Source organism: Stomoxys calcitrans, chromosome 4 (assembly GCF_963082655.1).
Source record: "Stomoxys calcitrans chromosome 4, idStoCalc2.1, whole genome shotgun sequence".
Classification (NCBI taxonomy): domain Eukaryota; kingdom Metazoa; phylum Arthropoda; class Insecta; order Diptera; family Muscidae; genus Stomoxys; species Stomoxys calcitrans.
Window position 1 is genome coordinate 169,130,560 of NC_081555.1, and position 22,380 is coordinate 169,152,939.

General features: G+C 43.1%; 1 protein-coding gene across 1 annotated transcript in view; it reads left to right on the forward strand.

The window, feature by feature from the left end:
• Positions 1 to 1,239: 1,239 nt before the first annotated feature.
• The window catches only part of LOC106090647 (maestro heat-like repeat-containing protein family member 1), a 31,715-nt gene continuing 10,574 nt past the window's right edge, over positions 1,240 to 22,380 (forward strand). The window contains exons 1-5 of the mRNA XM_059366789.1: positions 1,240 to 1,378; positions 7,945 to 8,122; positions 8,198 to 8,559; positions 16,469 to 19,271; positions 19,337 to 19,475. Coding sequence (XP_059222772.1) covers positions 1,276 to 1,378; positions 7,945 to 8,122; positions 8,198 to 8,559; positions 16,469 to 19,271; positions 19,337 to 19,475 — 3,585 coding nt within the window. The 5' untranslated portion in view covers positions 1,240 to 1,275. The remainder of the gene's footprint in view (positions 1,379 to 7,944; positions 8,123 to 8,197; positions 8,560 to 16,468; positions 19,272 to 19,336; positions 19,476 to 22,380) is intronic.

Sequence of the window (22,380 nt, forward strand, 5' to 3'; positions counted from 1 at the left end):
ATGACAAGGGGCCTCCTTTTTTATGCCGAGTTCGAACGTAGCACTTGGTAGAGAAGTTTTAACATGTCAGGCTCCGAGGGAGCTAAATCGGGCGCGTGCTGAAGCTATGGTGGTTCATCATGTTAGCCCAGCACGGGATAGCTGTGAGAACCACACAGGCTGGAGCATTGCAAGCTACTGGTCGCGTCCACAGGTTGCGGATAGTGGAATGCTCCACACAAAGTAGCTGCAACGGTTGTCGCGGACAATCAGCGTTATCGAGCGATGAATCTCAGTGAGAGCCCGGTCGGCACAGGCTCTTATATGAATACTAAGTGCCTATGATGCTCGATATGACAAGGCGAGTTATTGACCACACTACCCACGGCGATCGGTTCACTGGACGGGAACGAGCCCACTTACAGGAGCAGGACGAGGATCGCCACCCCCACATAGCCAATAGCTATGTAACATGTTCTTTCAATACCATAACATCGCTTTATGTTACCAGATTTTGTTCTTTGTCTATGCGGGAGCAGTTCCCTGCAGCTTTTTTCTACCATTTTAAATTAAAAATTTGAGAAAATTTCGACGAAATTTTGATTCAAAATGTTTTATGATGAAATATTGCTATGTAGATTAGATTGAAAATTAGTTTTAATAAGAAAATTGTTTAAAATTTGGAAATCATTATTCATTGTTCTACTTCGATTATGAACTTCCTGATGCTTTATTCTATTGCATTGTGATATTGTGCTGAGGAAATAACTTTTATTTTATTATTAAACACATTTATATGGAAGCGTGCTCTTCTTATCTGTATTTGAACAAACCATGCAATCTGACTCAAATATTACAAGTATGCACGATATGATACTGTAGTACTTGATCTATGACGTAGCGTCGTCGTCGTCGACATAACATAATAACAATAGCGACATACACCGTATATACAACAACAATGTACAGTACCTATGACTCATCTATAAATGCCAATAGGGGGACGTTCACTTCTTGAATGCGGCTCAGTCCAGTGTCGTGTATCATAATCGCAGCACATACAACGCTAATTTCCTTTGTGTGTATTTTATTGCTATTGTTTTTTTACAATGCAATTTTCTATCTAAAAACAAATTTGTTATAATTATAGGTAGATTGAAGAAAAACAAAAACAACAACCCAACAATAAATAGATAGCACACGTTTGCGTGCCTTATAAACATTTAATAAATCGAAATAAAAAAAACACAAAATTAGTAATTACTGCATAAATAAAAAGAGAGAGAGAAAAGTCAAATGACCATGTTTAAGTCGATAAAGAAAGTTTTACACACGAAACATCAACAAAAAACGCCTTTGCCTCCGTTTAAGAGAATCTATGGACCATCACATACAAAAGGTAGTGAAGATTTACTGTTGTTATTGGGTTGCCCAAAAAGTAATTTCATTTTTCATATAGTCGCCGTTGACAAATTTTTTTCACAGCTTGTGACTCTGTAATTGCATTCTTTCTTCTGTCAGTTATCAGCTGTTACTTTTAGCTTGCTTTAGAAAAAAAGTGTAAAGAAAGTATATTTGATTAAAGTTCATTCTAAGTTTTATTAAAAATTCATTTACTTTCTTTTAAAAAATCCGCAATTACTTTTTGGGCAACCCAATATTTTATTTCAAAAGTCCTGACCGGCACTAGGAAAGGAAACCATTACCCTTACTTCTCTCTCTCATTAAACTGAGAATTGCGCCAAGTAAAAAATGTTATTCCCTTTTGCATTTCAGCTGCCACCATGTTGTGTTTATGCCTTCATCGATATCTATGCAAAATTATATTGTATTTAAATCAAATTTATATATTTTATCAACAACATGACACATTTCCATAATCATATTTAATATTACTGGCATACATACTACAAGCTGTGAGTATGTAAATATGGTAAAGTGTGTATAGAAAAATCTTGTCAAGAGTAATGACATTTTCAGACGACTCAGTTGCACAATTCCCACCCATCATGGGATAGGAATGGGGGGGCGGCGGTGAACAATAAACCTCAAACCAATAACCATGATGGCTTTACTAGGGTTTCGCCGGCAAGGTGTCTGTATCTGGTGTATGTTGTGTACCACCTTGTGGTTCGTTTAACAATGAGGAGGACAATATGAAAATTGCGTTAAATTGTGAAAAAAAATTAAATTTTAGGATAAATTATTTGTTAACATATTTGTTAGCTCCATGCCACTATGGACATACATCTAAGCCAGTAATCGGCTTGTTGTGGGCTCTAAATACTAAAAAGTAACCTTGACAAAAAACACACACACACACAAAATCCTAGTCAGGAATTCCGTGCTGATAACAAAATCCTTAATTGTTCTCCAAACCACGTCCCTCAAACGCTTCAGGTCTGGTATTGTCGCGAATGCCGGGTAATGGCATAGGAAATGCTCTCACGTCTCATTATCTTCCAAAAATGCCGCACATAATCTGCAAGTGTGGCAGGGCACCGTAGCACAAAGGTTAGCATGTCCGCCTATGTCACTGAACGCCTGGGTTCGAATCCTGGCAGGAACATCAGAAAATTTTTCAGCATTGGTTATCCTAGTGCTGGCGACATTTGTGAGGTAAAAAATTGCAAATTGTGCCCATGAACATTCCACTAAGGAACAGGGGCAAACTTCTCACATATCAATGAGTGCAGTCCGATTCAAGTTCAAGCTCAATGATAAGGGGCCTCCATTTTATAGCCGAGTCCGAACGGCGTGCCGCAGTGCGACACCTCTTTGGAGAGAAATTTTACATAGCATAGTACCTCACAAATGTTGCCAGCATTAAGAGGGGAAAACCACCGCTGAAAATTTTTTCTGATGGTCTCGCCAGGATTCGAACCCAAGCGTACAGCGTCATAGGCGGACATGCTAACCTCTGCGCTATGGTGGCCTTCATTTGTGAGGTACTTTGTAAAAACTTCTCCCCAAAGAGGTGTCACTCTGCGGCACGCCGTTCGTACTCGGTTATATAAAGGAGGTCCCTTATCATTGAGCTTAAAATTTAATCGGACAGCACTCATTGATTTTTGGACAAGTTTGCCCCAGTTCCTTAATGGAATGTTCATGGGCAAATTTGCATTTGCAATCAGTATGTGTGAGCTGATCTTCTTCTTACTTCCTTTCAGAATTAGCCTTGTCCTTTTACGATTCGAATCCCCCCATAATATGTTCGTCATCCTAACGACAGTTTCACCGTTCCACAGTGTTACATGTGGACCACGCTCTTAACTGCGACTGCGCCGCCCTCAAAGACTATGGATTAACCAAATTTAATGACGGCGGTCCTCGGCCTTTATCGTCTGCTCTTTCATTCCTCCTTAATCCCAGCACCCAGCCCTAGCAGATCGGATGAGTGTTTAATGTTGGAAGAATTCTGGATTCTCGACTTCCTTAGTCTAAGGACGATCTTCGTTGCAGCATACCCAAGACGTACAAAGGCGTTAGATCGTGCATGTGCTTCCTCGATCATTTAAGAATAGGACAGATCTGCTAAAATCCTGATGCCATACTAAACATCCATAAGACATTACTCCCGACATAGCGCTTGTGTCTGAGAGAATCGCACATATTATCGACAACTGGTGGATACTGGAGACATACACTGCAAGTGATCACCAGTTCATCGATTTCTCTTTTCGGCCCAGAGACGCTATGCCAGTAAAAAGGGCGAAGGCAAGCCCGCCACGGGATAGCTGTGAAAACCACACAGGCTGGAACTTTGAGGTCCTATCTGTGTGCTGCTCATAACTGTCACGAGAAGCTTAGCTGTGAGCAACCGGGCGCGTCAACAAGTTACGGATATGGTAGTGCTTCATACGAAGTTGCTGCATTGGCAGTCGCGGTCAATCAGCTGTATCAAGCAAAGGATCTCAGTGAGAGTCCGGGTGGCGCCGGCTCTTGCGAAAATACTGTGGACCTATGATGCTCGATACGACAAGGCGAGTCATTGGCGGCTGAAATAACCAATGGCCATCATGTTCCCGCTGCGATCGGTTGTATAGACCGCCCCTCGTGAAGTTCCTATAAGAACTTGACGAGAATCGCCACCTCCACATGCAAATGTGGCTACAACAACAACAACTGGCGGGTACTGGAGACATACACTGCAAGTGATCACCAGTTTATCCAATCCTATGGCAGCCGGTTGTATGTACCGGATTGACTCGATGGAGTTTTTCATCGGCAAGGGCTGACGCCTCGGTGCATAACACACTGCTACAACAACAACAACAACCAGTTCATCGATTTCTCTTTTCGGACCAGAGATGCCATGCTAATAAAAACGACGAAGTCAATCCCGACAAGAGATAGCTGTGAACATCACACAGGCTGGAACTTTGAGGTCCTATCTGTGTGTTACCCATAGCTGTCACGAGAAGCTACTTAGCTGCGAGCTACCAGATCTCGAATAGTGGAATGCTTCATGCGAAGTAGCTGCAACCGAATACATTGCCTCCCAAAGGTACATCTACAGATCTTAGTGGCCTCTCTGGCATCATAGTGCAATATTAGAGTACAGCCATCCAATTGACGAAGAAATACAGCAGACTAGAGACAATTGAGGGCAGGACAAACGAACACACCGCTTATTTCAGCTTACCGAGCTACTTCGTCCAGTATACGTTCAATTCGTTGTTTTATTCATTTAGTTTTCATCGGTAAGTGTCTTTCGCCATTTTTCCTTTTAAGTGGCGCCCGATTTAAGGAAAATACGTAACTGTAATCTGGACTCCGGGATTTGTGAATTGAGTTGGATTTAAAAACCGTCGCCAAAAGTGACTGAGGTCCTGTAATCTCGTCTACCGGGGTTCGAGAGTGACTTAAGAGTAGACCACAGCTTGCCTAAACCGGTGCCTAAGTTACATTGCTCCAAGTGTTTCATCCACAAATTCCGGGAAAATGGGCCGTACTTGGGGTATTCAACCGGCTGGTATAAAGCGAACGGCTGCTGAGTTAATGATGTCTCGGAATTTCCTCTCGGCAACTAGCGCATCCGAGGGGGGTGGCAGTTCACTGAAGCGGCGATTGGTATGCTCTCTGAAGCCAGCCCAATCGGCCTTCTTGTGATTGATAAACGTCCGGCGCTAGGAGGTTATAAAGTCGGGTGGTCGGTCGATGGAGAGAATTATGGGGAGGTGATCTGACCCCAAAGAGATGACAGCTTGCTAGGATACGTCACTCCGGGGATGCAATGGAAATGTCTGGCGGGCTGCTGCACCTCCTTGTAATCCTATTGGGGGCATTCTCATTCACCCTGCAAAACTTGGAGCCTTCAATCTGCTCTGCCAAAGCTATGCCACGCTAGTCGTTACCTAGGGGAGAATGCCATGAAGCTTGATGCCCGTTAAAGTCCCCCAGAACCAGACGATTATGGCCAGATAGTAACCCACTTATGTCGGGGTTGTAATTTTGGCCATTAATTGGGACACAGCTACCAACTGTCGGTATGTACATGTTGTATAGCTCTGTCTCGGCAGTACGGGACCTGACTGCTATCCCCATGCACTCCATGTAGGGGTCACTAGCGCCAGGCGCAGGCGAGATGGGTCTATATTGCACGGAATGGTGTATCACAAAGACCAATCCCCCACCTCCATTCCTTGAGCGATCCTTATATAGCACATTGTATCCGTGACACCTGTGCAAGCTGCAGATGTTGGTCAGCTTTGTCTCCTAGATCGCTGCGACCAATATATTCTGCCGACTCATAAAATCTACAATCTTATCGATCTTGCCACGGTGACCGTTGAACTTTAGTTGCAAAAATGATACACTGCCGTTGCGTATATTGCCGCACGGAAGAGGTCGAGGGGGTCTCATAGTCCGACGACGAGGACGCAGAAGGCGACGACGACAACGCAAAAGGCGACGACGAGGATGCAGAATGCGACGACGAGGACGCAGAAGGCGACGACGACGACACAGAAGGCGACGACGACGACGCAGAAGGCGACGACGAGGACGCAGAAGGCGACGACGCAGACGGTGACGACGCAGACGACGACGACGCAAAAGGCGACGACGACGACGCAGAAGGCGACGATGACGACGCAGAAGGCGACGACGACGACGCAGAAGGCGACGACGACGACGCAGAAGGCGATGACGACGACGCAGAAGGCGACGACGACGACGCAGAAGGCGACGACGACGACGCAGAAGGCGACGACGACGACGCAGAAGGCGACGACGACGACGCAGAGGGCGACGACGACGACGCAGAAGGCGACGACGACGACGCAGAAGGCGACGACGACGACGCAGAAGGCGACGACGATGACGCAGAAGGCGACGACGACGACGCAGAAGGCGACGACGACGACGCAGAAGGCGACGACGACGACGCAGAAGGCGACGACGACGACGCAGAAGGCGACGACGACGACGCAGAAGGCGACGACGACGACGCTTGTGACCAACTGCTGGCTATGTTCGCACAGCACCTTGCAACATATCCAGTATGACTATACTCCCGTAGGGAAGTGAGGCCAGAGCAAGATCGGAAATGTACCCACTCCATGCACCGGTTACAACTCACCGACCGATGATGAAGGCGGTTCTGGCAAACCAAACAGAACCAAGGTTCGGGTTTCTTTTCAATCCCGACATGGACCACAATCGTGCGGAGGAGGCACTCCTTGATGTGCCTCTCCCATGACGAAAAAAAAAGACGAACACATACACTGAGGCGACAGCCATTGGCGATGAAGGGTTCCATCGTGTCAATCCGGTGCGTACAACCGGCTGCCATGGGATTAGTGGGATTGTGGTGTTCATTGTTATCATGAGTTTTATGCTCCATACCGAGTAGCTATCGAGTAGTATCGAGTGGAGAGCTTCAATGAGATGCCGGACGCCACGGACTCTTGCCCCAATAGGGTCCGGGGTTCTTTTCAATCCCGGCACGGACCAGAAGCGTGCGGAGGAGGCACTCCGGGATGTTCCTCTCTCTTATGACGAAAAAAAGGCGAACACATATACACTGAGGCGACAGCCCTTGGCGATGAAGGGTTCCATCGGGTCAATCCGGTTCGTACAACCGGCTGCCATGAGATTGTGGTGTTCATCGTTATCATGAATTATTGGGTTGCCCAAAAAGTAATTGCGGATTTTTTAAAAGAAAGTAAATGCATTTTTAATAAAACTTAGAATGAACTTTAATCAAATATACTTTTTTTACACTTTTTTTCTAAAGCAAGCTAAAAGTAACAGCTGATAACTGACAGAAGAAAGAATGCAATTACAGAGTCACAAGCTGTGAAAAAATTTGTCAACGCCGGCTATATGAAAAATCCGCAATTACTTTTTGGGCAACCCAATATATGCTCCATACCGAGTAGCAATCGAGTAGAGAGCTTCAATGAGATGCCGGACGGCATGGGCTCTGGCCTCAATACTGATGCTCGATATGACAAGGCGAGTTATTGGCGCCTTTAAGCCACCAATGGCCATCACGTTCCCACACCCATCTGTCCGGAACAGGCTCGCTCACCTATTGTAGCCTAACGATGGCTTAAACAACGGCCCAACCTATAGTTGTGGGCCTAAATATTTAAATGTTATGTTTAAATTGCCGTAATTTTATTTTTCCTCTATTCTGCTGCCCCTGAGGGGCGTATAGTAATGACTCATTTGTTATTTGAAGCAAAAGCTTTGAATAATTTACTTCCCCCCAAAACTTTATGTTCTTTTTTTTCGGCCAATCACATTTTCAATGAATTAATGCTTGCACCTCGTTATCACAAGAAAACAAAAACCAAATTCAACCACAGGTTAACAGATAAACATTAACTAGAGCATGGAAATGAGATTTCGTAATTTGTTTATTGTTGCAACATGTTATAAAAATTGCCTGTATATGTGTAAATGCAATTTTGCCATAAACTAATTAAAATTCCGACAACATTTTTTCAATTTCAGGAGTCCTTAACAATCTCTTCGATGGCTTATCGGACAAGGATGAAACCGTGCGGATGGCCATACAAACGGCTTTAGTTAAAATCATTGAAACACATCCCGTGAGAGCCACAGAAATTCTATTGGAATATCGTGAAAAACATCCCAAGTTAAGTGAGCCGACTACAACCATAATCCTCAAGTGAGTTATGCATAGCAATTTTCGAAAATAATCAAAAATCTAATAAAAAAAAAACATTTTTTCTCTCAATTGCAGATCCATTGAGCGTGTAGTCTCCTCGGATGCTACCATACCCTCGGAAGCCCATAAAAGGCTTATCACACTAGCCATAGAGGAGATGACACGTTCAAATGAGCATGTACCACATACACAAAATCATGCTCTCAACATTCTGGTGGCCATTGGTCGTGGTGACGATTGTACCATGGTTATGGAAGCCTTAATGGCACACACCAAAGAAGGTTCGGTGTCTCATTTTATGGTTATGCAGTGTTTTGGAGCATTGGCCACAACTAATATTCAGGGTGTAGTGCCTTTTATCAAACAAATTTTATCGACAATATTGACAAATTTAAATGCCATCAAACAGGATCACATTAAACAGGCGCATGCATATGGTGAGTTGTATATTCCGTTTTAAAACCCAGCTCTTTAAATTCGTCTTTACATTCTAAAGCGACCTAGCTATGTCTGTATGTCCTTAAGCGTTGATATAAAGGGCTAATCCAGGGTTGCCAGATTTTTTTTGAGACTGATCCCCAAAATCCGAACAAATTTGCCCAAATAAAATGCTGTTCCCCTAAGAAAATCCCCTAAAGAAAAAATTTTACTGATTAAATTTTTTTTTTATAACGAACTAGCCGAACCGGTCCCGCTCCGCTGCGCCCTCTTTAACGCTCTAATATCTTTTTAGGGTGGGGACACTTTGCCCTAAATGCGGATATCGAATTCGTGCCATTGTAGCCTATGACGGTGAACGCATTCGAATCCTGGCGAGAACATCGGACCAAGCGGTGTTTATACCCTCTTAATGTTGGTGATATTTGCGAGGTACAATGCCATGCATGGTCATTTAAAAATTTTTCCCCAAAGAGGTTTCGCACTGCAGGACGCCGTTCGGACTAGGCTATAAAAAAGGTCCCTTATCATTGAGTTTAAACTTGTATCGGAAAGCACTCATTGGTGTGTGAGAATTTGACCCTTCTCTGTTCCGGTAATGTTCTCATTAGGGGAGGGCTGGCAACTCAGACATTTCGACTCAAATATGAATATCAAATTCGTGCTGCACTTCCAAATCACTTAAATTTGAGCCTCATATTAGCATGGTCGGTAAACATGAACCGTTTGGAGGATGTTTTGGGGTTTGGGCGGTCAACAGCACTTTGCAATGAAAATATATATCAAATTCGTTCTTTATTCCCAACGGAAATGAAGTTCAGTTTAGGCGATGCTTTAGGGCGTACCCCAAAACACTTGGCTCCAAAATTGGATATCAAATTCGTTTTCTACTCTTAAATACCTTTCATTTGAGTTCCATATTGTCATAATGGGTCAAATAACCCATTTGAAGTATCTTTAGGAGGAAAAGCGCCGCTTAGACTTGAACGCAAATTTTAATGTCATATTCGTAATCTACTCCCTAATACCTTTCATTTGAGTCCCATATAGTCATGGTCGGCTAATATGGCCATTTGGGGGTATTTGGGGGTGGGCGACCTTCCATACCTTGGACCATATTTGTAATCTACTGCCAAATACTTTTCATTTGAGAACCATATTGACATGAACTTCGAATATATCTGTTTAGAGTAGTTTTGGGGTTAGGAGGGGGTCCCGCTGGGTACTTGAACCCAAATTTTAATACCATTTTCGTTTTCTGGTCTCCAATCCATTTCATTTGATACCCTTATTGTGCCCATCGGACCACTTTCGGATATGGGTGGCGTTTTTGGGGTCCGCCTCCATCCGATATCTAACAAGTAAAAGCGTGCTAAGTTCGGCCGGGCTGAATCTTACATACCCCCCACCATGGATCGCATTGTCTAGTTCTTCTCCCGGCATCTCTTCTTAGGCAAAAAGGGATATAAGAAAAGATTTGCTCTGCTATTAGAGCGATATCAACCGGTTGGAACCACAATTAAATTATATGTTGGAGACCTGTGTAAAATGTCAGCCAATTCGAATAAGAATTACGTCCTTTGGGGGCTCAAGAAGTAAAATAGAGAGATCGATTTATATGGGAGCTGTATCGGGCTATAGACCGATTCAGATCATAATAAACACGTATGTTGATGGTCATGAGAGGATCCGTAGTACAAAATTTCAGGCAAATCGGTATCGGATAATAATTGCGACCTCTAGAGTCTCAAGAAGTCAAGATCACAGATCGGTTTATATGGCAGCTATATCAGGATATGAACCGATTTGAACCTTATTTGACATAGTTGTTGAAATTAACAATAAAATACTTCATGAAAATTTTCAACCAAATCGGATAGGAATTGCGCCCTCTAGAAGCTCAAGAAGTCAAGTCCCCAGATCTGTTTATATCACAGCTATATCAGGTTATGAACCGATTTAAACCACACTTGGCACAGTTGTTGGATATCATAACAAAACACTTCATGCAAAAATGCATTCAAATCGGATAAGAATTGTACACTCTAGAGACTCAAGAAGTCAAGACCCAAGATCGGTTTATATGACAGCTATATCGGGTTATGGACCGATTTGAACCCTACTTAGCACAGTTATTGGATATCATAGCAAAAGACGTCGTGCAAAATTTCATTCCAATCGGATAAGAATTGCGCACTCTAGAGACTCAAGAAGTCAAGACCCAAGATCGGTTTATATGGCAGCTATATCAGGTTATTGGCCGATTTGAACCATACTTGGCACAGTTGTTGGATATCATAACAAAACACTTCGTGCAAAATTTCACTCCAACCGGATAAGAATTGCGCACTCTAGAGGCTCAAGAAGTCAAGACCCAAAATCGGTTTATATGGCAGCTATATCAGGTTATTGACCGATTTGATCCATACTTGGCACAGTTGTTGGATATCATAACAAAACACGTCGTGCAAAATTTCATTCCAATCGGATAAGAATTGCGCACTCTAGAGGCTCAAGAAGTCAAGACCCAAGATCGGTTTATATGGCAGCTATATCAAAACATGGACCGATATGGCCCATTTGCAATACCAACCGACCGACACTAATAAGAAGTATTTGTGCAAAATTTCAAGCGGCTCGCTTTACTCCTTCGGAAGTTAGCGTGCTTTTGACAGACAGACGGACGGACGGATAGACGGACGGACATGGCTAGATCGACATAAAATGTCGCGACGATCAAGAATATATATACTTTATGGGGTCTCAGACGAATATTTCGAGTAGTTACAAACAGAATAGTATAGTACAGTATATCCCCCATCTTATGGTGGAGGGTATAAAAATTATATAGACTATGTTTCCTTCCAGACAAACGTACACAATCTATGCAAACTTTCAGAAAATCGGTTCAGCCAAGTATCATAAGTCATACTGGATCTAATGGCGTTTTTGAGGGGTGGCGTGACCGCCTATTCTTTGATCTGATTTTTTATGCCAGATTCGAAATCTACTCTCGAATAACTTTCATTTGAGCTGCATATTGAAATGAACGTCTAATATGTCCGTTTGGGGGAATTTTAGGGTTGGGGCGGCCCGATGGATACTTAGACTCAAATTTTAACACCATATTCGTATTCTACTCTCCAATACCTTTCATTTGATACCTATATTGTCCCGATCGGTTCACTTTTGATTTTGGATTGTGTTTTTTTGGCATAAGGGGGAGGGTCCGTTCCCCTTTCGATATCGAAAAATTATGTAGCCTATGTTTCCTTCCAGACCAACCTACTCAATATGCTAAAATTTCGTGAAAATCGTTTCTGCCGTTTTTCAGTCTACACGGAACAAATAAACCAAAATCCATATATCCGTGATTGGCTAATGTGCCCATTTTGGGCGTTTTTGTCGGGGTGACCTCCTGTACTTCGACATGTATTTGTACTCCTGCACAATTTTCATTTGATACCCATATTGTCGTTATCGGTCCACTTTTGATTTTGGGTGGAGTTTTTGGGGTAACGGTGGAGGGTCCGACCCCGTACGTTATCAATAAATTATAAAGCCTATTTCTACTTCCTGACCATATTCGTAATCTACTCCCGAATACCTTTCATTTGAGTCCCATATTGTCATGATCGTGAAATAAACTTATTTTAAGGGGTTTTGGGGCTGGGGCGGCCCCCAGGTACTTGGGGGGCTCAGTTTACAGAGGCTCACGTTAGAGCTGGCAAGCTATCGTTATTCGCAATATTCGATATTTTCGATATTCAAAAAAATATCGATAACTATCGATACTATCGTTAATTTTAGTAACTTTAAAGCAAAAAAAAAACATACATGAGACTGAAATCTCAATTTCCGATATTTAAAAAAAATATCGATAACTATCGATACTATCGTTAATTTCAGTTACTTTAAAGCAAAAAAAAAAACATGCATTCTCAACAGTCTCAATTTCCTAGTTTTTGCAAAATGAAACAAGAAAAGAAAAGGAGTTCGAACGAATATAGGCAAGTTGACCGACGAACCGCCAAGCAAGCGTCCTTGGTAAAGTTATAAGTGGGCCGTCTGCCTGAAGAAACTCAGAGACAAATCAAACTTTACCAGACACACATTCATACATGATTTCTGCGGTAACAGCTATCACCAGGAAGTTAACCTAAATAATCAATGAGTTTGCTTGCAAACAGTGTCCAAAACCCTTGCCCTCAATGAGAGATTTCAATAACATGCAAGTCCACGATTTGGCAATGATATTTTAATGCCTATTGCAATTGCAGTTGAACCAGCACATCATCATGCCACCATCAGGACGCCTCCAAGCATTTCAAATGTGAGAAATGTTCGTCGTGTTTTCTACTCCGTCAAACTTGAAAGCTTATATGCAGGAACTCGAAACTTGGATTACTTTTGTGAAATATGCAGAGAGTTGTTCATATGAGTTTGCATGCCAGCGAAAGGCAATTCCAGTGCTAGGTTAGAAAAGCGAAAGTATACCCCCACCATATGATGGGAGTATACAAATCTAGTCAGTTCGTTTGTAACACCTTGAAATATTGATTTGCGAACCCATAAAGTATATAAATTCTGGATCGTCTCGACATTCTGAGGCGATCTCGCCATGTCCATCAGTCCGTCTGTCTATCGAAAGAACGGCACCGATTGAACGCCTAAAGCTAGTCGCTTGAAATTTTGCACAGATCATTAGTATTGATGTAGGTCGATGAGGATGCAAATAGGCCATATCGGTTTATATTTGGATATAGCTCCCATATAAACCGATCTCCCGATTTGACTTCTTGATTCCTGGAAACCACAATTTTTGTCCGATTTGGCTGAAATTTTGTATGTGATGTAGTGATCTGTTCTGACTTTCAACAACTATGCTAAGTACGGACCCAATCGGTGTATAACCTGATGTAGCTCCCATATAAACCGATCTCCCAAATGATTTCTTGAGCCCTTACAAGCCACAATTCTTGTCCGATTTGGCTCAAATTTTGCACATTTTTTCTGTTAGGATTTCCAACAACTGTGCCAAATCAGTCTATAACCTCATATAGCTCCCATGTAAAGCAGTCTCTCGATCATCTTTGTTCGGTTCCTAGAAGCTTTAAGTTTTACAGGTTTGACAGAAGTTTGGTATAAATAATATGCCCTTCAACTAAATTTATTTTGTTTAAATTTTTAGCAGAATCCATGGTGGTGGGTTTACAAGATTCTTCCCGGCCGAACTAAGCACGCTTTTACTTGTTTTTTTAATTTTGCAAATGGCGGAGCTTTGTCCAAATATCGATAGAAAAAAATAACAATCGATATTTAGCCAAAAACTAAATATCGATATTTTGTCAGCTCTGGCTTACCATGTCAAATCGGGAGAGTGTTTTATTAGGTTTACATAGAAGCTATTATATCAGGTTATAAAACGATTTGGACCATACTTGCCATGATTGTTAGAAATTGTAACAGGACACTACGTGCTATTAGGCCAATCAGATAAAAATTGGAGTTTCTAAGGGTTTAGAAGTCAAATCGAAAGACTTATGGCTATGGGGCTATATCGAAATCTAAAACGATTGCAAGTGGCCCAAAATTTCAAGGGATAGCTTAATTCGTTGGACCACTATAATGTTTTCGACAGACAGACGGAGGGACGGCAATGTCAAGATCATCAAGAATATACACACCACACGACTATTTCGAGGTGTTACGAACGGAATGACTAGATAAGTATACCCCCCATCAGAAGGGCGTGGGTATAAAAAGTTATCTTAGTATTTTGGATGCTGTGACCTTAGCAGACTTTAAATAGTTGAAAACCTTTTTTAACTTTAGTACAATGGACTAAGGCTTATGCCTCTTAATGGACTAAATCCTATGCCTATCACATTTTTTCCCCAATTACAAAAAAAAAAATTCCCTGTTTGGGGAAATTTCCCCGAATCTGACAACACTGGGTTTATCTGTCTTTTTATACCCACCAGCGAAGGATGGGGGTTTATTCATTTTGTCATTCCGTTTGCAACACATCGAAATATCCATTCCCGGCCCTATAAAGTGTATATATTCTTGATCAGCGTAAAAATCTTAGACGATCTAGCCATGTCCGTTCGTCTGGCTGTTGAAATCACGCTACAGTCTTTAAAAATATAGATATTGAGCTGAAACTTTGCACAGATTCTTTTTTTGCCCATAAGCAGGTTAAGTTCGAAGATGGGCTATATCAGACTATATCTTGATATAGCCCCCATATAGACCGATCGGCCGATTTAGGGTCTTAGGTCCATAAAACTACATTTATTATCCGAATTTGCAGAAATTTGGGACAGTGAGTTGTGTTAGGCCCTTCAATATTCTTCTTGAATTTGGGCCAGATCGGCTCAGATTTGGATATAGCTGCCATATAGACCAATCTCTCGATTTAAGGTTTTGGGCCCATAAAAGGTGCATTTATTGTCCGATGTCGCCGAAATTTGGGACAGTGAGTTAAATTAGGCCCCTCGACATATTTCTGCAATATGGCAAATATCGATTCAGATTTGGATATAGCTGTCATATAGACCGATCTCTCGATTTAAGGTCATATGCCCATAAAAGGCGCATTTATTGTCTGATGTCGCCGAAATTTGGGACAGTGAGTTGTGTTAGGCCCTTCAACATTCTTCCTCAATTTGGCCCAGATCGGTTCAGATTTGGATATAGCTGCCATATAGACCAATCTCTCGATTTAAGGTTTTGGGCCCATAAAAGGTGCATTTATTGTCCGATGTCGCCGAAATTTGGTACAATGAGTTGTGTTAGGCCCTTCAACATTCTTCCTCAATTTGGCCCAGATTGGTTCAGATTTGGATATATAGACCGCTCTCTCGATTTAAGGTTTTTGGCCCATAAAAGGTGCATTTATTATCCGATGTCGCCAAAATTTTGGACAGTGAGTTAAATTAGGCCCCTCGACATATTTCTGCAATATGGCAAATATCGGTTCAGATTTGGATATAGCTGTCATATAGACCGATCGCTCAATTTAAGGTTTTGACCCCATAAAAGGCGCATTTATTATCTGATGTCGCCGAAATTTGGGACAGTGAGTTGTGTTAGGCCCTTCAATATTCTTCTTGAATTTGGCTCAGATCAGTCCAGATTTGGGTATAGCTGCCATATTGACCGATTGCTCGATTTAAGGTTTTGGGCCCATAAAAGGCGCATTTATTGTCCGATTTCGCCGAAATTTGGGACAGTGAGTTGTGTTAGGCCCTTCGACAGCCCTCTTCAATTTGGGCCAGATCGTTGCAGATTTGGATATAGCTGCCATATTGACCGATCGCTCGTTTTAGGGTTTTGGGCCCATGAAAGGAGCATTTATTGTCCGCTTTCGCCGAAATTTGGGACAGTGAGTTGTGTTAGGTCCTTCGACAGCCGTCTTCAATTTGGGCCAGATCGGTTCAGCTTTGGATATAGCTACCATATAGACCTGAGAAATCGGTCTATGTTAAAAATCTTGGCCTCTTAAAAGGCTTATTTATAATCCGATTTCGCAGTGACTTATGCTAGGCTTTTCGACATCCGTGTCGTATATGGTTCAGATCGGACTATATTTCGATATGGCTACCAAAAAGACCAATATTTTGTTGTACAAAATCTAACAATGTCTTTTACTTATTAGACCACTCAACATCCATGTCGAACTTGGTCCAAATCGGACTATATTTCGATAAAGCTGCTATGGGGGCATAAATTATGAATTTTTCATCGGACCAAAATTCTCCTTATAGCAATCCCATGGTAGCCGGTTGTACATACCGAATTGGCTTGATGGAGTCTTTTATCGGCAAGGGCTGACGCCTCAGTGTACAATACACTGCTAGAATGTGCTATTTTTAATTTTCTTTGTTTTATTCATTTTTCCAGCCATTGGTCACTTTAGTGAAGCTCTCTTAGAACAATCATCTGCAAATGTTGCCGTTTCACCAGCTGCGGAAAACGATACCATAACTAATGGCGACGACATCACATCTGAAACAGCAGCAATAGCAGCAGCAGCATCGCCTCCAACAGTTCCTAAATTCCCCGACTGTTCTACCGAAATTTCCATAGCCTACGATGTGCTTTTCAAGCAATGGATACACACAAGGGAACCTAAAGTTTGTGTTGAGATACTGCAATCGTTATCTTCCATGTTTCCTTTACTGCCGCCCGATGCTATACAAGATCAAACACCTCGATTGGTGCCACAAGTCTTGGCTTTGTATCGCCGTTCTATAGAGCGAAATTCTGTGACCCAATTTCTGTCGGCAATCCTAAAGACAAATATAGCTCTGCAGCCAGCTGTGCTAGATGGTGTGGCCGATCAATTGATTTCGAATCTTTTCGATTTGGTCTGTGTCTATCCGGACTATGAGAAACCACAGACGGTGAAGGGTCACTATGAGGTGTTGAGATGTTTTCATCTACTCTCCAGTGTGTATGCTGTCAAGATAATGGACATGTTGCTCATGCATTTGCGCAACAACAGCGAAAGGGAGCGCATAAAGTCTCTTCTGATATTGACCCATCTCTTGAATACCTCCACCGTGAATATTGAGCATAAACTCCAAGCGTTTATGGAGTGTCTTAAGCAAATGATAACCAGTGAGAAGAGTATCAAAATGAAAATGACTCTGCTCAAGTGCATAGTGGCCCTGGCCCAAAAATCTTTTATCAAGGAAAAGGAATTTGTTTGGTTTTTGGTACGCTACAGCTGTAAATATACCAAAGTCAATCAGGAGCATGGCTCCTTGGAGGATCATGCCAATTTTGTTTTGTCCTGTGAAAGTTCATTGTTTATGCTGTCATCGACTGTGGGCACCATGGATGAGTTGCTCAAGCGGGAGCTTTTAAATTATTTTGTTCTATTGGACTACAGCGATATATGCTCCAATTTGGCCAAATGCTTGGCCAGTCTCTTTGCCAAATCGGCTAATATAGAATTTGAGATAGCCACCACGGATGACGAGGAGTCTGAGAGGAGGGAATCCAATGCTGGGGGAGAGGATATTTCACCTAGAGCTCCCAGTTTGGTAAAAAGTGGAAAAATTATAGTACCCACCGCAGAGACAGTGTATACCCGCTGCTTGGCCCTGCTGGGCAACTATCACTGCATAAAGAGGGCTACTAATATTTTGTCCTTTTTGAAGTACTACCATCCCCACTTGAATCCTGAACTGTGCAAGGTGTGGGACAAATCTATATCGGATCTGCTGCTGAATATCAACAAGGAATCCTTGTACTTCAACAAACTCAATGCCTTCATCATGGAAACCAATGAGTTCCTGGTGAAGCATGATGAACATTTTGCCGAGCGCTTGGCCAACAAAATGGCTGAGCAGACTATTATCTATCCTATGGTATTGCCGCATAATGAGTTTGTCATACCGAACATGAATACGGAGCGGGGTATGTTAATGAAGTCCATGGCTATAACGTTGTGCAATGTCACGGATGAAGCCTTAGTGAATGCGAAGCTGGATCTTATCATCAGCACAGCCAGACAAGAGAAATTGGACAAACACACCAAGCACACTGAATATGAGGATAAAATCGTGCCCTGCTGCCTGGCCCTGGGATATTTGTCTAGGAAACATTACGCCCTAGTTATTAAAAAGTTGGCCGAGTTGGCCAATATAGGAGGACGCAAACATTCCACCGGCTTCTTTTCCAATCTGCACTTCATCAAGGACACCCACAAGGAATTGGAGAATTTCAAAACCAATCTCTTGGCCATAAAGTCGTTGGGCCATGTCATGGAGGAGGCCGATCCCAAGCAATCATTGGCCCACATGGATGATACAATTTTCAACTTTTTAATTCTACAATTGAAATTCACCAAAGATCAGTGCATCATGGCCGCCATACTTAAGACCCTACTAAGTATCTGCAATCAAATGATCAATACCAAAGAGACTATGACCACACCTCTGAAATATCGCAAGCAAATCATGGAGGCTGTATTCAGCATACCCATCGAAGCGCCCTTCGATGACTTACCTCTTTTGCCCATCATTTTGAAATTGGGCACCGACTTCATACGCATTGGCGGCGATGATGCTGCCGAGTCCGTAGATGGTGGTGTTATCTTTGAAATTGCTTGCAAGAACTTTTTCTGTTGTGCCCAGAATCTTAAGATGAAATTCGAATCCCAGGAAGAGGATGAGCGTAATAGCTTTTTGGCCAAATATCTTAACGAATCTTTGCCAGAACTGAATAAATTGGTGAAGGTCATTATAGAAATGGATCCTTCGCCCTCTACCTTGGATCTGATTATTTCCATACTGGAGACCTGGACGCGTGAGAAAAACTCCGAAGTTCGCATATGTGCCAGTCATGTCTACAATAACACACTCGATGTCTATATTAAGTCCATGAAAATTGGCTGCGAGGCACCTTCGAAATTCAATCAGACCGGGCAAATGTTGGGCAAAATTGTGCCACGTTGCATAGACTCAAATGGCACGGTGCGTCAGGTGTCGGTGGATATATTACAAAAGACACTGGAGATTGCCTGTATCTATGAGACTCTAACCATAGCGGATAGTGAAACGGATTGGGTGAAAGAAATTGAATTGGTCAAAGAGCAGATCATAACCGATGATCCCAAGCAGATCTACAATCTTGCGGGCGAGATTGCCAAGATAATTTCATTCAGAATATCCAGTTTTCAGTATTTACAATTTTGGTAAGTTGAAGATGTAATGTCTCAAGCAGTTTGTGTTAATGGGTGCGTCATTTTTTTTTTTTTAGCAAAACCTTACTGGTTGGTCTCAAGGACCCCGAACACAGCTCTGCGATTGGCGCCTCAGTGGTTTTGAAATTTTTCATTCAACAAAAGGGCTCCGAGTTATTCCATGCTGTACCAGATCTAGTCAAAGAATGTTTGGGGGTAAGTATTTAATGACTTCAAGACCGGAGAAAAGAAATTTTCTAACACAAAGTTTCAAAATCTCGGCCCTTGCTTGAAATTTCCATCCAAGGGAAGAACGCTCACCTTTCTGCCTTTCTGAGACAGGGACGTAGGATAAAGCGGACAGGATATATGCTCAAACAAAGATTCAGTGGCTCCGGTGTCTGAGGGACAGGGGCAGAACGCTGGCTAGGGTAGTCACCGAAACGTCCTTTACTCATGGCGTGATTGAGGCGTAAGGTCACCGTGACGGGGGTCTAGGCAAATGCAACAAAGGTGTGATCAATGGATGTTAGGCAAAACGCTGGCTGCTCATGGTACTGAGACGTGATTCACTCGCCGGGTGATTGAGTCGTTAGGCCACTGGGACGCGTGACCAATGGATCAGTGGCTCCTGTGTCTGAGGGACAGGGGCAGAACACCGGCTAGGATATTCACTGAGACTTGGCTCACTCACAGTGTGATTGAGACGCTAAATCACCGGGACTAGGGAGTGTGTACGTATGAAATGTACGCGTGATCGATGGCTCAAGGGTTTCTGTGTCAGAGAGACAAATACAAAACGCTGGCTAGGACAGTCAACGAGACGTCGTTCACTCATGGCGTGATTAAGGCGTAAGGTTACTGTGGCGGGGCGTAGGCGGATGTAACGAACGTGTGATCAATGGGGCATAGGCAAAACCTTGGATACTCGGGTTACTGAGGCATAATTCACTCGCCGAATGATTGAAGCATTAGGCCACCAGGACACGGATACGCGTGGCCAGTGGGTCTATGGCTCCTGTGTCGGACGGACAGGGCGGAACGTCGGGTAGGATATTTACTGAGACTTGACTCACTCACGGTGTGATTGCGTATGGAATAAAAGCGATAGCTCAATGATTTCTGTGTCTGAGAGACAAGGCAGAACGCTGGCTAGGATAGTCGCCGAGATGTCGTTCACCTACACCCTGTGACGGGGCAGTGGGTGGATGTAAGGAGCGTGTGTTCAATGGCTATTTTGTCTGAACGAGCGAACGAAACTAACGCTTCACGAATGGCTCAGTGGCTGTTGCGTCTGAGGGACAGAGGCAGATTGCGGTCTAGAATATCGGCCAAGACGTCATACACATACGGCGAGATCGATGCTCAAGTCCCCGGCAAGTGGATGTAAACGCAATGAACTAACCTATGATCATAGGCTAATGTGTCTGAGGGGCAAGGGTAGAACGCTGGCTAGTAGACGTGGCATGCTCAAAGCTCTGGTTTACCGGAACGCATAGAACGAACATGGGATTTATGGCTGAGTGGCTCCCGTGGCTGAGGGAGATGAATCAAAACGCTTGGTTGTTTTGGACACCGAGATGCGATTCATTCACGGCGGGATCGAGGCACTAGGTTGCTGTTCCTCGGCGTATAGAACGAACCCATCATCAATGGTTTGGTGGTTGCTGCGTCGGATGTAGGCAGAAGAAACGAAAGTATGATTAATGACTCCTGTCTCTAAGGGGCAAGGACAGAACACTGGCTTGGATTTTCACTGAGACGTGATTCTCTCATCGCGTGACTGAAGCGTTAGGTAAGGGGGGTGCGTGTGTAGAATAGTCGCGCAATCGAAGACTCAGTGGTTTCTGTGTCGACATAAAAGGGCGAAAATAGTCACCGAAACCTCCCTCACTCGAAGCACCAGGTCGTAGGGAAGTGGATAAAGGTAGATGGAATGAATGCGTTATGCTAAATTAAGTGGCAGTAGTCATATAGAATAAACGCGCAATCGAAGGCTCAGTGGCTTCTGTGTCGGAAGACAAGAGCGAAAATAGTCACCGAGTCCTCGGCCACTCGAAGCACAGATATAGAGAGATGGAACTAATGCGTAATCCAAGATTAAGTGGCTCCTGTGCCTAAGAGACAAGGGCAGAACGCTAAAACGCTAGGCTGTTTTTGGCACCGAGATGCGATTCATTGACGGCGGGATGGGGGCACTAGGTTACCGGGACGCGAGTGTAGGCGGATAGAATGCGTCATTAATGGTTTAGTGGTTGCTGCGTCGGATATAGGCAGAAGAAACGAAAGTATGATCAATGACTCCTGTCTCTGAGGGGCAGGAACAGAACGCTGACTAGGATTTTCACTGAGACGAACGCGTCATCAATGGTTAAGTGGCTGCTTCGTCGGATGTACGCAGAACGAACGAACGGCAGGAACAGAACGCTGACTAGGATTTTCACTGAGACGTAGTTCTCTTATCGCATGATTGTAGCGTTAGGTAAGTGGGGTGCGTGTTTCGAATAATCACGCAATCGAAAGCTCAGTGGCTTCTATGTCGCCCCTCCTGTCTCTGAGGGGCAGGAACAGAACGCTGACTAAGATTTTCACTGAGACGTAGTTCTCTCATCGCATCGCATCGCAGCGTTAGGTAAGCCGGGTGCGTGTGTAGAATAATCACACAATCGAAGACTCAGTGGTTTCTGTGTCGACATAAAAGGGCGAAAATAGTCACCGAAACCTCCATCACTCGAAGCACTAGGTCACAGGGTAGCAGATATTGTTGTAGAAATACTCCAATCGATATTTACTTGTTTAGTTATTATTCTAATCAAGTATGCTTTTCCTATACATATATTATTTTAATCAAGTACGTTTTGTTTTCCTTGCATTGGTGTATAGAAATATTTTTTTTTTTGTCAGTCTAAAATAACCCACCTTTGAATTCTGTTCGTTTAATAAATCTTCAAATTAATTTTTACTAAAATAAATTTGTCAATCCCGTGAATTCTTAATTACAAGAGGTTATGGGCGAAATCAAGGAAGTTCATGGAATTCCCCAGTTTAACGGCCAGGGGTTTGATGATTGGCAATTTAGAGTGAAAATTCATTTGGACTCTCTGGATCTGTTGGAAGTTCT